The sequence below is a fragment of the Egretta garzetta genome, unplaced genomic scaffold, assembly GCF_000687185.1.
Source record: "Egretta garzetta isolate BGI_Z169 unplaced genomic scaffold, ASM68718v1 scaffold281, whole genome shotgun sequence".
Taxonomy (NCBI): domain Eukaryota; kingdom Metazoa; phylum Chordata; class Aves; order Pelecaniformes; family Ardeidae; genus Egretta; species Egretta garzetta.
The window spans coordinates 112,467-127,818 of record NW_009258674.1 but is presented as its reverse complement, the minus strand read 5'-3'; the positions used below and the strand labels follow the sequence as shown (position 1 = coordinate 127,818).

The following is a 15,352-nucleotide window of genomic DNA, read 5'->3' as shown; positions in this document are numbered from 1 at the left end:
TTTCTGAAGAGTGCTTTTAGGCCAGATTCCATTCAAACTCCACCCAACTGCAGCCCACAAAAAAAGCACAAAAACCTAGAGAAGCTGAGGCTTCTTTCAGAGCTCACTTGGCCAAATAAGTAAATCAGATGGAATGATTAAATCTAACAAAAATGGGGTAAAAAGCCCCAAAATAAATCTAAATACAGTAGTAGATTCAGCACTCAAAGCTGAAAAGCTTTTGTTCTTTAATATCCTTAGCATTGCCAATTTATTTAAAGTTTTGGTAATATGCCAGTTCTGAACTATTTGTTTACTACACCAGTTGTTTATAAAGAACTCCTTAAATGACAGTTTTCTGTTTGCGTACACTTAAGTGAAGTACAGGGCTGGGCAGTCAATTTCAGAATTACCAGAAGTCATGATGCAGGCTTCAGCTACCTAGAGCAATCAAACAACAGCTGCTGCTTGATCTATGTCTCCTGTCTACAAAGCAAAGCGCTTATATTTTATCCTAGAGAACAAAAGCGCACATGTAGTTCATATATCTTACTCTGTTTTAACTTATGCCCTATTAAAATACTTCATTTACATAGAACATTAAAGCGTATCACATCACATTTATCCAATACATAATTATCTTCTATTAATACAAAAGTAAAACAGAATATCACAGAACGCTGCTACGAAGTGCACAGTCAACAGGTGCCACAGATATACGCACTTTTTGGAGCTGTTACAATCAGTGTAGAGTATAGACTAGCAGGCACCTCTGTTAATTATTGTTTTTTAAATAAATAAGGAAATTTGACAATAAAAGGGTCCTACAGCACCCAAAGCCTCTGACAGCTGTAACTAAACAGAACATATTGGCATGTATAACCAGACAATTTTGCTAAGGCAAGCACAAGTATGTCAATTTTTGATTTTACACTTCTACCAAACTCACTGAAAGAAGGTGTACATGTGCGCTTACAGCTTTCCTTCTTCCTTAAAGATGACAATGTGATCCACTTCCTCCACATCCCCTTTAAACTTTGGAAAGGAGCCCTGACTCAGGGGCACTCGCCTTAATGAGATTCTGGATTTCTTTGAATTTTGGATGTTCTTTATCAGCTACCAGCTGCAGCAATATAGCTTCACTAGTAGTAACTATAATTCCAGTACGAGCAAGACGCTGAAAGAGAAAAGAGCAGAGAAAGAATAACATGAGATACTTGCAAATGTGAATGAGTATGCATTTTGTAAAGATGACAGACGGTATTTTTAAAAACATCTCCTATTAAAAAAAGTATTGACAATTCAATTCCAGCATTTCTTAGCAGTGCCATTTATAAAGCTAGGATAAAAAGTGACATGGTTTAGACTTTACTGAGGAAAAAGGCAGCCCTGGATTACAAATAAGGCTTCCTACTTGGACTGGATTCCTTCCCCATGTCAGATTTAATATGCAGAAGACCTACCCACTCTTATATCAACAACCCTTTCCCCTTGCATGGTCCCGAGGATAGCATTCTGCACTCTCATGCATATTTGAAAGGCCTGGGGAAAAAGAAAATAGCAAGGTCCAAGCTAAAGGTGTTAAGTAAAAAAATTAATTGTAACAATTTCTCTTTCAGGGCTTGTTATGTACCGGTACTGTGGTCTTTGGACTATGCAGCGCACTAGTACTAATAATCTCAGGAGGCAGAATGAAAAGCTCTTCTACAGACTGTATAAATCATACTGGCACAACAGCAGCTCCTTTTAACTGACAACCCATTATAGTCCTAGTAATTCCCGAATTAGTTGTCACAGGCTCCGGAATAAAAAGCATCACTGCATCAAAAGCAAAACTGAAAGAGGCCTGCTAGATCTTGTAAGCGTGCAACTAAACAAAGCAATACTTCTTGTAGCCCAAGCCACAAGACGTATTGCAAATTTTTTTGACAGTTATGACTGTGGTTGTTGCCTACGTAGCAAAGCTACCTTGAAGTAAAGGCTGACCACCCCCTACTCCCCCATCAGCTTCCCAGCAATCATCCAAATGCTTCGGCAGTAAAAGTCTTCATGGGTCCAGCTTTTCCTCTTTCATTCTCTACTCAGCTGCATCCTCCACCAAAGCTAATGGGGTCCTGAATGATCCAAGGGAGGGCAAGAGGAAGCCAATACAGGTATGTACACCTTCAGACAGGTTTCAATTCTAATTACTAAAGGAAAGAAAAGCTCCAAACTTTCTAGGGCAGACACAGATCACTGCTGTTTAGTTGTTCAATTACAAAGCAATTGATGGGGGAAAGTTATTAATTTTAGGGGACCGGTAAAGTATATATAACCACAGTCTACATAATGATAAACTAACTATGCTAGATTTACTCAAGTCAATGCTTCCTGCTTGCAATAATGGCAGCAAGCCTTGTGATATTTTAAAGTTGAAACAAAACAGATAGCTTCCCCGGCTCTCCTACTGTGTAGGACACGTTTGTTTAAACCACATACACATATAAAACAAATATAGGAAAACAGAAATGAAATATTATGGCTATGTTTTCAAGATTTACTTCTCCAGGAATACAAAGTTTTCGCTTTTAACTAGTATGGACTAGAGAAAAACAGACTGTTAAAGAACCTTGACTTCTGAGAAGTGTTGATTGAAAAAACAGAATGTCTTCTCTTTAGGAGCAAAACATACCATAACATGTCAAAGACGCTGGCATTGACTTATACTCTACTTCTAGGGCCAAGTATAATTTATACAGTTTTGAGATTAGTAGGAATGAAGAGATGCACGTGCTAAGCATACTGGATGATTCTCAAGGAAAGGAAAAGTTTTCTTAGAACACAGTCTTTCAGACGAAGGAAAGCAGCAACTGCGTGTTGCATCCACAATGCAGGAACAAGCAGAACAGATACAAACCAGAAAAGAAATCCAGCAGGAACAGACTAACCTGGCTCAATCCAAGACCAAGCATCTTCACAAGGCACAAGACATCTTCCTCAGATAGGGCAGAGATTAGGAACAGCCACAACCTTGGCCAGTTGGGCTGAACTATTTCATCAGTGGCAATTTTGAGGTTTTTCGGTTTCTAGGATTTTGCTTGATTGCAAGTTTTTGTCTGCTGTCATTTTTAAGTGCACCACAGAAGAAGAGACTAACTCTTTAGGGTCATCCAGGCAGACATGAAAACTTTGGCTACCAATTACTTCAAACTGCACTAGTAAACCTGTTCAGATATGTGCATGTTTGTCACCAGCACCATCAGAACACATGCTATGTGAGGGCAAATACGGAGAACTGAAGGGGTGGGTGAGACCAAATGGGATTATTTGAGGTTGCTGAGGAAGCTGGTTGTTATCACTGCAAGGTCACTCATTATCATCCTTGAAAGGCCACTGTGAACAGAGGAGGTCTGTCTTACTGGGAAGAAGTAAATGTTACACCCATCTTCCCAGAAAGGTAAGGAGAAGGATCCAGGGAACCCAGATCAACGAACCTCACCTCAGCTCACCAGGTATGGAGCAAGTTTGCACAAGAGACAGTGTCAGCCTCACCAATTATATCTGCATGACTAGGAACCGTCAGCTGTATGGTGAGACTAAAGCAGGATTACCCAATGCTTTGGTATTTTATCAGCTTCCCTAAGAAACGTATCGCCATGGTCAATCAAGATTACTGCCATGCCCAGTACATGTATCCCTTTCTCCTGGTCTCCCTGCTCCCAAGCATGCCCACAGTCCTCAGTAGCATTTTTAAGAGAGGCTCTACAGCTCAAAAAGGAGACAGTGTTGGCACGTGCAGTCACAGAGGAGGAGGAGGAGAAGTTACTGCCGTGTAACTGGACGGCTCATCACAGCAAGCCAGCAAACGTTCTCTAAATTGTATTTTAATGGTGACTACTTAAGGGACCACAACAAAACATTTTCTTTGTGCTTGGTGAGAAAACATTGCAAAGACATACTTGAAAGTTACTTAAAACTGACCAATTTGCCTGGATTACAGCTTTAGCAACCAACTACGCTTTTAAGATGATCAGTATCTTTTTGACTAGACAGAAAAACTAGCTAGTCACTGCTTTAACCTCCATTACACTGAACTAACTTCTACACTTGCAGACACCATGTAAGTGATAATCAAATGTACAAAGATGTACACAATAAGGCAAACATATTTCAGTTTTTCTATATTTGTTTTGTCTGCTACTGCTGCTGCTGCACCCCATTGACTTGGGAAGTCTGTGATTTCAGTCATTCCTGCACTCTGTGTGCCTCACTATGCTTTACACGACAGATGACATTAAGCTTCCACTTAATCAAAGTCATGAGTTTCATCAAATGCTATGGGCTGGTGATTTCCCTTTAGCCTTTAATTCTCTTATTCATGACAAACAGAAGAAATTAAAAAAGTCTTCTCCAAATCTATGAAAAAAGTATAAAGCACTGTAGTTATTAGTTTCGCTTTCCAAATAATTTTTAGGGCCCGAGGCAAAAATTGCAATACTTAATGTATATATAAGTTTTTGATTTCCAACAGTGATGCCTGTAGGCAAGTTAGAGTACACTATCAAAAACCCATTTGCATTAATTTACTACCACATAGTTGTACGTGCTTTTAAATCTTCTCGTTACATTTATCTCCACTTTCTTAACATTTAGTTAGACTAAGCTCCTAGAATGGGGGGGTGGGGTGAAGTCTTTACTATAATCACAGAGTCTTGAGATTAAGCTTTAATTTGCGCTGATGAGGAAGAGCAGAGGGAGGAGCAGACATACAAGAAGGAGCTTTGAACAGGATCACTTACTGTATTCCATTGCATTTCAAGGAATTTCAACAGCAGAACAACTACTGTTTGGAATAACAAACCCAAAAGCTCTGCAGCACTTTTACTCTGCTACTCCATATAAAAATGTCCTAAATGGTTATAACAGAGTAACCTAGATTGCATGAAACAATTGCTTTTAAAATCCAAGTGTCCCAAACTGGGTTCCACATATTAAATAATAATTTAGGGAGGAAAAATAAAGCAGTAATTCTTCTCCATCCTGGAAGCTATTCTGAGAAGATGTTAGTGCTCTGATTCTCAAGTCTACATTTGTCCACTGCTTATCGTCCTTCGAAATTCCTTGTTAGCTTACAAGCTAACTAGCTTTCTGTGTAAGCACAGAAATTAACATACAGAGCCAAGGTGGAGAAAGCCTTGACTAAGAAACATACCTCAAGAGCAAACATTCTATCCATCATACTTCTTGATGAGGTGGCATCAGCTACAATATGAACTTCCAGACCTCTGCCAATTAATTCCAATGCTGTTTGCTGGATGCAGACATGAGTCTACAGGGAAGAAATCAAAGGCAAAAAACCCATCAACAAACCATTATTATAAAACATAAGTAGCACAATGCCATATTAGAATACATAATTAAATAGGGTTCAAACATGTATTTTTCTACCCCTAGCACTGCTAGGGAACTCAATGTGGGTTTTAAATGCTAGCCAAGCTTGAGACAAGAGCCTGTAATTTACAAATATCTAATTTCAAATTTCTTTATGAGGTAATATTAATGACAAATAACATAAGAATAATTTAATCTGTAGAGGATATCTGAGCTCTAAGCAATATAAATTGACTTTATTTTTAATTACAGAAAGCAATGTTTAATACCATTGTGGGCCAACAGACATTACCATAAACCAGTACAAGAATGGCAGGGCACATACTTCTACTCCGAACAGGACTACGCTGCGGACTCCAGGGATCTCTGCTAATGCTGCTTCGACTTCTGGCAACACCATTGAAAATTTTGTTTTGGGAAGCACAAGTTTAGCTCCTGTTAAATCAATCTCTTGCACAGTGCTGCCAAGACCTTTGGGATACTGTTCAGTTACAATAACTGGAATTCCTAAGAGCCGTGCACCTTGGAGCTGCAAAGGGGCAGGAAGGAAAGTGTACAAGAAGAGAAATTATTGAAGAACAATCATAGCAAAGACATTGTTGCTACATGAAACTGAATAACCAGTAAACTGGCTGTACATAAAATAATAATTTACATGTGTGATCAAAATTCACTACCAGAAAAAAAAAAAGCAAAAACCTTACCAGTCGTTGGCCCACACTGATGATATCACCAAAATACTTGATGGCAGGCCGGAATCGCTCTTGCATATCACAACAGAAAAACACAGTGCTTGAGGGTGTCAGGTTGCCCAAAGTAGTCATCTGAAAAACAAAATAATGTTTTCTGTGGCAGTGAAGACCCTTTCAGAAAAGCAACAGAATGAGAAAGAGTCTGCAGTGCCTCTGCCAGCTACAGCTTTAAGTCAAAATAGGAGAAAGGTTTTTCAAGCCTGATTTTGGTATGCTTCTAAATTCAAATGAACAGCTGATACTGAGCAGTACAGTACACTCATCAATAGGTAACCCAAGATTTTATGAGGTGGGAGACACAAGTCAATGTAAACGTACATGGAAACTTCTGAAGCCTGAGGGGGGCGTAAGAGCATACTGCCTAAAGTACTTAAAAAAAAAAAAGTACCAACAGCACAATTATATTTGTCAAATTAATTTCTAAATCCACAATCCTTGGAACTGACATAAAATCAGGGTAAACTAAAGTTAAAAAAAAGTCAGACTTCCACTTGCTTTCAATACGGTACGTACACTATTTTTGATAGTATCATTGTGTAGTCAGTTTGTTTTGTCTATCTCATCTTTTAGCACGAGTCTGATGAAAGCCCAAAAGCTAGAACAAAAGAAGAGAAGCTTGTCAGTATTATGACCAGAAACTTAACTGAATAAATTTTAAGTTAATCTCCCAGATTTTCCCTCATATAGGCTACTGAGTCAGGTAGGAAGGGGTGGGGGGGGGAGAATGGGTAAGAAAAAAAGAAATCCAAGATTGCATTTTCTCACACTTTGAAAGAGTGCTTTGTATTTATATGAAATTACTTGCACTACCTGCAGAAGCAAAGCGTAAAGCTTCAGCTGGAGGCTACAGTGAAAGAAAGAAGTTACATATTATCATTTAGCTGTAAGGCAACTTGAGAAATTACATCCATTCAGGAGCTTTTCAGCAGACTGATAAATCCAATTGAATAAACTGCTTCTGGGAAGTAGCCATTAATTGTACAGACAATATTTTCTGCAAACCGAGGTTGTGATACTTTAAACTAAAACAAAATTACGAAATGTGTAAAACAGTGTATTTTGTAAGAGCAGGGATGTATTGGGTTTACATGGCAAGGTTTTGGTAGCCAGGGGAGGCTGAAAGGTGGCTTTTGTGAGAAGATGTCAGAGGCTGCCCCATGTCAGGCAGAGCCAGTGCCATCTGGCTCTAAGTTGGATGCGCTGCTGAACAAAGCTGAGCCCATCAGCAATGCTGGTGGCGCCGCTGTAATTACATAGTTAAGAAAGAATAAAAAAGCCCACTGTCCAAGAGCAGCTGGGAGAGACAAGTGAGACGATGCGAGAGTCACAGCCCTACAGACACCAAAGTTGGTGAAGAAGGAGAGGGAGGACGAGCTCCAGGAGCCAGAGCAGAGATTCCCCTCAGCCCCTGGTGCAGCCCATGGTGGGGCCGGCTGTCCCCCTGCAGCCCAGGGAGGCCCACGGGGGAACAGATCCCCACGTGCAGCCCAGGGAGGATGCCCGAAGGAGGCTGTGACCCCATGGGAGTCCCATGCTGGAGCAGGCTCCTGGCAGGGCCTGTGGCCCCGTGGAGAGGAGCGCAGGCTGGAGCAGGTTTGCTGGCCAGACTGATCACCCTGCAGGGGACCCACGCTGGAGCAGTCTGCTCCTGAGGGACTGCACCCCATGGGAGGGAGGGACCCACACCGGAGCAGTTTGTGAAGGACTGCAGCCTGTGGGAAGGACCCACGCTGGAGAAGTTCATGGAGGACTGTATCCCGTGGGAGGGACCCCATGCTGGAGCAGGGGAGAAGTGAGGGGAGGAAGGAGCAACAGAGACATCGCGTTACGAACTGACCCCAACCCCCATTCCCTGTCCCCTTGTGCCACTTAGGTGGAGGAGGAAGAGAAGTTGGAAGCAAAGCTGAGCCTGGGAAGAAGGCAGATGTGGGGGGAAAGTGTTTTTACATTGGTTCATATTTCTCATCATTCTACTCTGTTACTGATTGGCAACAAATTAAATTAATTTCCCCAAGTTAAGCCTGTTTCGCCTATGACGGTAATTGGTAAGTGATCTCCCTGTCCTTATCTTGACCCATGAGGTTTTTGTCATGTTTTCTCCCCCTGCCCTGTTGAGGCAGAGTGATGGAACAGCTCCGTGGGCACCTGGATGCCAGCCAAGGTCAACTCACCACAAGGGAATCAGGAAACCTTAAATATTAGTCCCAAATCATTCATTGATTCACCACGTGTCTCCTGAGTAAAACACTTTTTGACCTCAATTTTCACAGCTAAAAACTACAGAAATGGCTGCGCTCAACCATACCAGATAGCCTGTTCAAACTATTGTGAAAATTACTTGGGCATTATAATTGTAAATGCTACCCACACCTCTCAGATTCAGTACACCACTACTGCCAAAAGAGCAAATGTCCATAAATGCAGTTCCTCCAGTCCTCATGGGTGAAATGGCAATACTGTTAATACAAGCAGTTACAAAGGCAAATGCAGTAATGACCACAAAGCAGATGCTCTAACACCGGACCCACTGATGCCACAAGAAGACAGAAGAACATCGTAACATGCATCAGGGAAATCTTTTTCACTAGGAAGGTACAGCTGCACTGAAATAGGTTACTATGGGTCGTGGGATCTCCATCCTTTGGAGGTTTTCAGCATTCAGCACAGGAATAGCAGTTTTGATCAAGAATTGGCTTTGCATAGAAGTTAGGGAAGGCAACCTCTCCAAATGACACTTCTGTGATTCTACACCATGGAATAAAGGAGGCCTGGGACCAAGAAAGCTTGAAAATAAAATTAAATATTGAATAACTACTTTGCTCTTGAACACCATCCATCTATGTGCTTGAACAATGCAGAAGCCAGGTGGTGGGAAGTATTAATGCACAATTCAACACTGCAGCGAGCACCTACCATGACCCCATTCTAACTCTGGCACTTAGTACCATCAGAGCAGTCAATCATGACATTTAACTTTCCTACCACTGAGGAGCAAAAATAGAGTAATTGAAATAAACAATATTTATAAGTGTACCTCCTACTCCAAAAGCATGTCATTTTGTCTTGGCATTTATATGACAAGCAAAGACCATTATTTTCTTCTATAAATCATTCCACCGCATTAATTTTTTTAAGAGCATTTTGCACTACCGCAAATCATCATGGATGGGTCTACTGCTTTAGTATACACCTTCCTATGCCAAGGCAGTGGACGGCACTACCATCCTTAGCACAGGAACAGGTACCAATAGACTAGGAAGGCCTTGAAGTAGCTGCATAGTCTGCCTCTACAGAAGGATCAACCAGACACAGATATTCTCCACCTGGCCTGACCCCTCAGCACTACACAATTTACAGAGCTCCTATACAATCTATCCCACAGCTCTGTTATCTTCACCTTGCAGTGTTTTCTCAGCAATAGCTCCCCTGTTGCCATTTAAGAGTGTTATTTCCAGTTCTGTCCATGGTGGATTTGAAATGCAAGAGCACTACCATCCTCCTTCACATGCATAACCATGCACAAACACCTATTACCATACCTCAAGACTCAGATCTGGTCTCCCTTTAGTCCTTTCCCTCCCCTATTCTAAAACATATCTAATACTTTCAATCTTTCCTCCTACAACTCAAATCATTTTCATCACCTTTCCTGAGGTGCTTTTCAAACTGCAGTCTACAGTGAGGCACCCAATACTACTAAACCAGAGGTATTTCTCTGCCCCATAATACTTCTCAGCACTAGCAGAGCCTCAGAGAAGACTGGTCAAGTCACAGCCCTTGCAGGCCCTGTTCAATTTGTACTTTCCAGTATGCTATTTGCTCTTTTCATAATTGATGATACTTAGACTCCTGAGACCAATTTTAACCTCAAAATCATCCCTTGAATTCTCCCTCATCTTTTGTGTAGTTGATTACTTCTACCTTAGTGTAGGAATTACTTCTACCTTTGTTGCATCCATTTCAAACTGCATCTTATTTCACCTTGTTTTTCCAACTTGTCATGAAAAGCCCGAATTCTGCTCTCTCAGATGCTTGCAGCACCTCCTGCAAAGACAGTATTTGCCCTAAATTTCATCAATGACATGGATGATGGAATATTTGCAAACAGTGGATTTGAAACAGATCTTGTAGAATCCAAGTCAATATTATTTTCATTTGACAGTGAAGCATGGAAGAAAACCGACTGCCTTTCCAGCCAGGGAGCATCCTCATTACAGACTTCCACTGAATCCATAATCCCATGTGTTTATGACAAACATCACAGGCAGCTGGGACAAAAGCCTTATATCTGCTTTCCTCTATTATTAAGTTGGTTTAATATGATTTAATTTATGCCTTCAGTTTAATACCAGTGGCACTCTAAAATAAAGTTGGGTCAACTATGAATTTGCTAAATAAAAGCTTTTACAAAATCTAACACAAATAATTCCTATACTGATTTTCAGATTTATTTCTGATTAACACGCAGTCTGAATCAAACCATGCAACACGTGGCAGAACAAGAAGAAGCTGGAAGAAATAAACGGCAAGATCAAAAAATCAACACTTGCTGGTGTTACTTGGAATAGCAGATGTGGGAAGGACAGAGCGCAGCAGAAAGCAGTTTGAAAGTAAGTTTCATAAATAGTAGCTAATGCAGTCCATAAATAATTCACAGAAGTATCTGCTCCATATAAAGGAAAGTTTCTGTTTACTGGTTCTTCAGTGCGCCACGTAAGTCCTACCACTCGCTTGCTCTCAAAGCCGTCCTCCCCTTCCATGGCCACACTGCATCAGGGACATGGGACACCTCCACCTTGCACATCCCCTCACCACGACTGCCTGCAACACTCCAGTGTCGCATCCTACCAGTGAGCTGGCGTGGGGGCAAACCCACACCCAAACATCAAACCTTGGGCCAGCACATCAGCACCCGTTTGCTTTCACTCTGAGGAGAGGCAGGCTGGGCAAGGATGGAAAGCCACTGCAGCCACATGGTACCTGTCCAAATCCACCCCAAAATATAACATCTACTCAGCTGCAATATCATTAAACAATCTGAATTTAAAAGAAAAAACAAACAAACCCCAAACCACCAAAACAAACAAACAAAAAACCGAAATCACCTGAAGTCCCCTCACACAGTATATAAGCTTTTCCATTTGTTTTGCTTCACTCCTTCTCAGTCAAGTCACCAGGACTTTCTTCCCCCCAGATGGAAGTTATCCACAGCACAACCAAAATAGGCAGGTCAAATGGACACGTAACCTGATGCAGCTCTTTCACCCAGCTAGAGAAGTCATCTCTAGGATCTTGTCCAGACCAGGATTTAAAGGTATGCTGTCACGAGTTACATACAGCTTTAAATCCTACTCTAGAAAAGGCCTAGGTGGGAAAGGACAGGTGTTTTTTCATATCTATTTAATCTCGGCTGATTATTACTAATCATACAAAATGTGACTCTGATGAAGTACTGTAATTACAGAATCAGCTTTACAAAAATATTCACATAAACTCCTTATCTGTACTTTCCCTATTCAAACTTCAGGGAACCATTACACATCCAAAATACAATTTTCCCCCAGTATTTGTAATGAACAAGAAAATGGAAGCAGAGAAATAATCCCATGTGACATCGCTAGTCACCTCATAAATCTCTTGCCAAGGTTACCCACTAAAAGGGCAGAGAAGAGGATCTCGCAGCCTTGGTATTTCAAGGGTGGCATAAAAAGACAACAACGAAAAGAGGCTATTGCATTTTCTTCTCCTTTCTTTCTAAAAGGAAATCTGTCAAGATGCTGTGCTGCTTATCTTTCGAAGGGAAAAAAAAAAAGAAATTCAGTGTAATGTATTTCAAAAGACAAACAGGTTACAAGTGTTTCAACTTAGGAATATAAATATTTATCTTGCGCTAAGCCAAAGTGCACCCTTTTATATGCAATTCAGCTTTTTAAAAGAACAGATTTAGTTAGATAAGAACATGATGTTCATATAATTAAGAGAGTACGAAATTCTTCATCAGAATCCAAAAATGATCAAAATGCTTGCTGCAAAGATACACAAACAAGGAGTCTGGATTTGAAGAAACCTCTCAGTATTTTCATTCCTTTTCTTCCCTTCTTTAAGGTTCCAAGTGCTGCTTTTGTTTTAATGTATTTATTTAGAAACACTGTATTTAATTGTGGCACTAACATATCACAGTTTATAATCGCACCTTTGGGAAAAAAAAAACAAACAAACCAAAACCAACCAGGCAATCAACTCCCCCTCACCTGACTCATATCCTGCAATTTATGCTTTGGCTTTTCCTGGTCTTCAGAAAATGGACTTAGGCTCCTAAGTTCATGTTATTTCTGTTTCCAGAGCACCTGAATGTAGCAATATTAGATACGCGTAAAAAGAGGGAAAATTTGTATATTAGTTCTATTTCACTCATCTTTCAGTGACAATCAAGTATCATTCTGCAAGCAGCTTTCTGCAAGACACACCTGAGATGTCAACATGTCTTGCTAAAAACCCCCCTGAAGTAGAGGTGCCTTACACAATGATTTCAATAATAATTTTACCCTTTCAGCTCTAGCATCTTAAGGTTACGAGTTTGTAAACACAGACCACAAGTACCGCTGAAGAGAAGTCACCTTGAAGTTATGACAGCAACGGTGAAATAGCCTCTCTCAGCCATATATTCGAATGCTTCCTGAACTCCCCTACTGCACGGCTGTAATGAGCATAGCTGTCTCATCTTCTGATCTCTCCAAAGTGTTTTTCCTTACTGTTTCTCTCCTCCAAAGGCAGCTACAACAGTTACAGCAAAACACGAGTTTTAGTTGCGCTGTTTAAATGCGTTTATAGTTAAAAGAGGTTAAAGTGGTCCTGCATTCCCCTGCCCCACCTACAAACACGGTTCTGTTAAAACCTTAAAAACACGTAAAATGCACGAAAAGCAGACTGCTCCTTTCTACTGGTACTCAGTCCCTCAAGTTGCAGGCAAACACCCTCGTCACCACTTGGGAGAGGCCAAGGGAAAAGTCCCTCCTCACTGCAAGTCTGTGGGTTGAGGCGTTTTAAGAGCGGCAGCCAGGCTGAACATTGGGGTTTACGGCATCCCACCAGCCAACACGGGGCGGGGGGGGAGAGCATTAAAAGTTCCAGTGGCCGTTTTGTGCCAGGACAGCTAAAGCAAACAAATGTACATATATGAGCACAGTACAAATACAACTGGAGAGCAAATGTCCTTGTACAGATCCAGCCTTGAATTGAGCTGCATGGAGTGGCTTTCCAAGGGCAGCATATGGCAATTTCTCCATGAGATTACGGTCCCCCTTCAACTGCAGGTGCAGGAAATTGAGGCAGCCCAGTCAAACACCACTGGGCACCAACATTTCTTGAGCTACTGCAACAAAAGGCAGCCTACCATGACAGGTCTGCACAGGAATCAAAATGGGAGGATATCCTTCCAGAGCTCATGGGTGCTATCACCCTACGGGTTAAAATGCCACCCCTAACTAAACCTGTAAGTCTATCTTATAAAGCGTGCACATAAAAAAACCTGAAATTATTGTCTAGGGATACAGATGCTAGTATCTTTGAATCTTAATTTTAAACCAAGTACATCTTTCCAAATACACAAGTCTAATCACATCAGCAAGCAAAGGTTGTCCCTCTTGAAAGACACGTTCAAAACAGCATTTCAAATGACTATGCCACATGCAGAGCTGACAAACCTATGTCAGGTATAACTGCTGGAGTGGTAGTGCATGAATCAATATATGGGGAGAAAGTATAATCTTCCCACCAGTAAATCCTAAAGGTCTTAAAAAGCGCAGCTGTGACTGTATCAGACCAAATGTTCCCCAAAAGAGCGATCTCCAAGCACCTGCTGGTGGCTTAAGGCGAGCTGACTGACATCATTGTGATGTCTCCAGCTCATTCTCAGCTGCTGAAGCACATCAAGGAGGCAACTAAAATAATACACGAGTACCATCCTTTTCAGATCAACAGTTGCTATTGTCACAGAATTGCAACAGTATCGGTGAAAGCAGCTCATCAATTAGGCGATTAATGCATTACATACTGGTTGATCCTGAAGCCCTGCAGTCAGTTAAAGCTGCAATAGTGCACCTGCACCCTGGGAATGACGTATCCTTCCATGTCTCAACACTGACCTTTCACACTGAGATGTACGTCCTGCTACGAACGCTCAGGCTGCATTTATAGTTTTCGCACAGAAGCCATCTGCAGGAAAGTCTTTGCAGAGCTGTGATCTGCACGCGCAAATCAGAAACAAAATTCTGACCTGCACCACTGTTACGCACCCAGATTACACAAATTCTGGTTTTAAAATCCTTGCTTGAATTAAACACCCGTAGCAACTCTTTTTGCAAGTTGGAGAGACTATCCTTTCCAGTTTCTTTGGTCAGGCCCCCCTCCATTCTGTTTCCAACACACAAAGAAGAAAGGTTTTAAAGTGAATTCGATGAGTGACGAACGATTAAATGAATAATAAATGACAAAATAAGTTATTAAATTAGTTTGGTTGTCTTAACCACTCTTCCCACGCAGAGGGTTAAGGAAAGGACAAAGGACTCTAAAGGCATCCTTGACCTACAGTCTAAGCGAACAGGCCACCTTGAGAGTTTATGGGTTCAAGACCCTACAATTAAAGAGGGTTTACAAACGGTGTGAATTAGACTGTTACTGCAAACATAAAGAGGAGCAATGTTTCAGTTTTTATGACATCACATTTTCAACTTAGTAACATTAGCTCGACAAACTAAAACTTCTTAGCTATAAATTAAGAAGAAGGTTCTGAATTAAAACAGTAACTATGTAGGGTTTTTTCTTTTTTTTTTTTTTAAAAAAAGTTGACTACTTTGATGCTGGAGAAAGGAAAAAGCTATTTTGCTTTGGTGCAACTATTACAGCACGGCTGGCACAAATCTCCATTGTCCATAAAGATATCTTAGCATGAAACACACGTACTGTATCTGTCTGGCAGTCTGGTCTCTCCTGGTTTATGGCCACAAAACTAGGGAGTTATGAACCTGTAAATCGGAAAAAGCTTTTGGGGGCAAGAAGGGGTAGCGAAAATCCTAGGGACCTACGAGCCACCAGACCAGGCAGAGCCCTCTTTGAGCTTCCACCTAGCAGCATCGCCTCCGGTTAAGGCTGGGCAGCACCAGCCGCCTGTTTTAGAGGAGAAGCACTGACTATGGCAGCCACCAGGCTTATTTCCCCATCCACGGGGCCAAGTTGAGCTCCGGCTCACTGGA

At 41.3% G+C, this 15,352-nt stretch overlaps 1 protein-coding gene across 1 annotated transcript in view; it reads right to left on the bottom strand.

The window, feature by feature from the left end:
- Positions 1-231: 231 nt before the first annotated feature.
- The window catches only part of ISOC1 (isochorismatase domain containing 1), a 16,091-nt gene continuing 970 nt past the window's right edge, over positions 232-15,352 (bottom strand). Inside the window, exons 2-6 of the mRNA XM_009648857.2 lie at positions 14,396-14,513; positions 6,054-6,212; positions 5,675-5,878; positions 5,171-5,287; positions 232-1,156 (exon numbers count right to left, since the gene is read on the bottom strand). Coding sequence (XP_009647152.2) covers positions 1,010-1,156; positions 5,171-5,287; positions 5,675-5,878; positions 6,054-6,212; positions 14,396-14,513 — 745 coding nt within the window. The 3' untranslated portion in view covers positions 232-1,009. The remainder of the gene's footprint in view (positions 1,157-5,170; positions 5,288-5,674; positions 5,879-6,053; positions 6,213-14,395; positions 14,514-15,352) is intronic.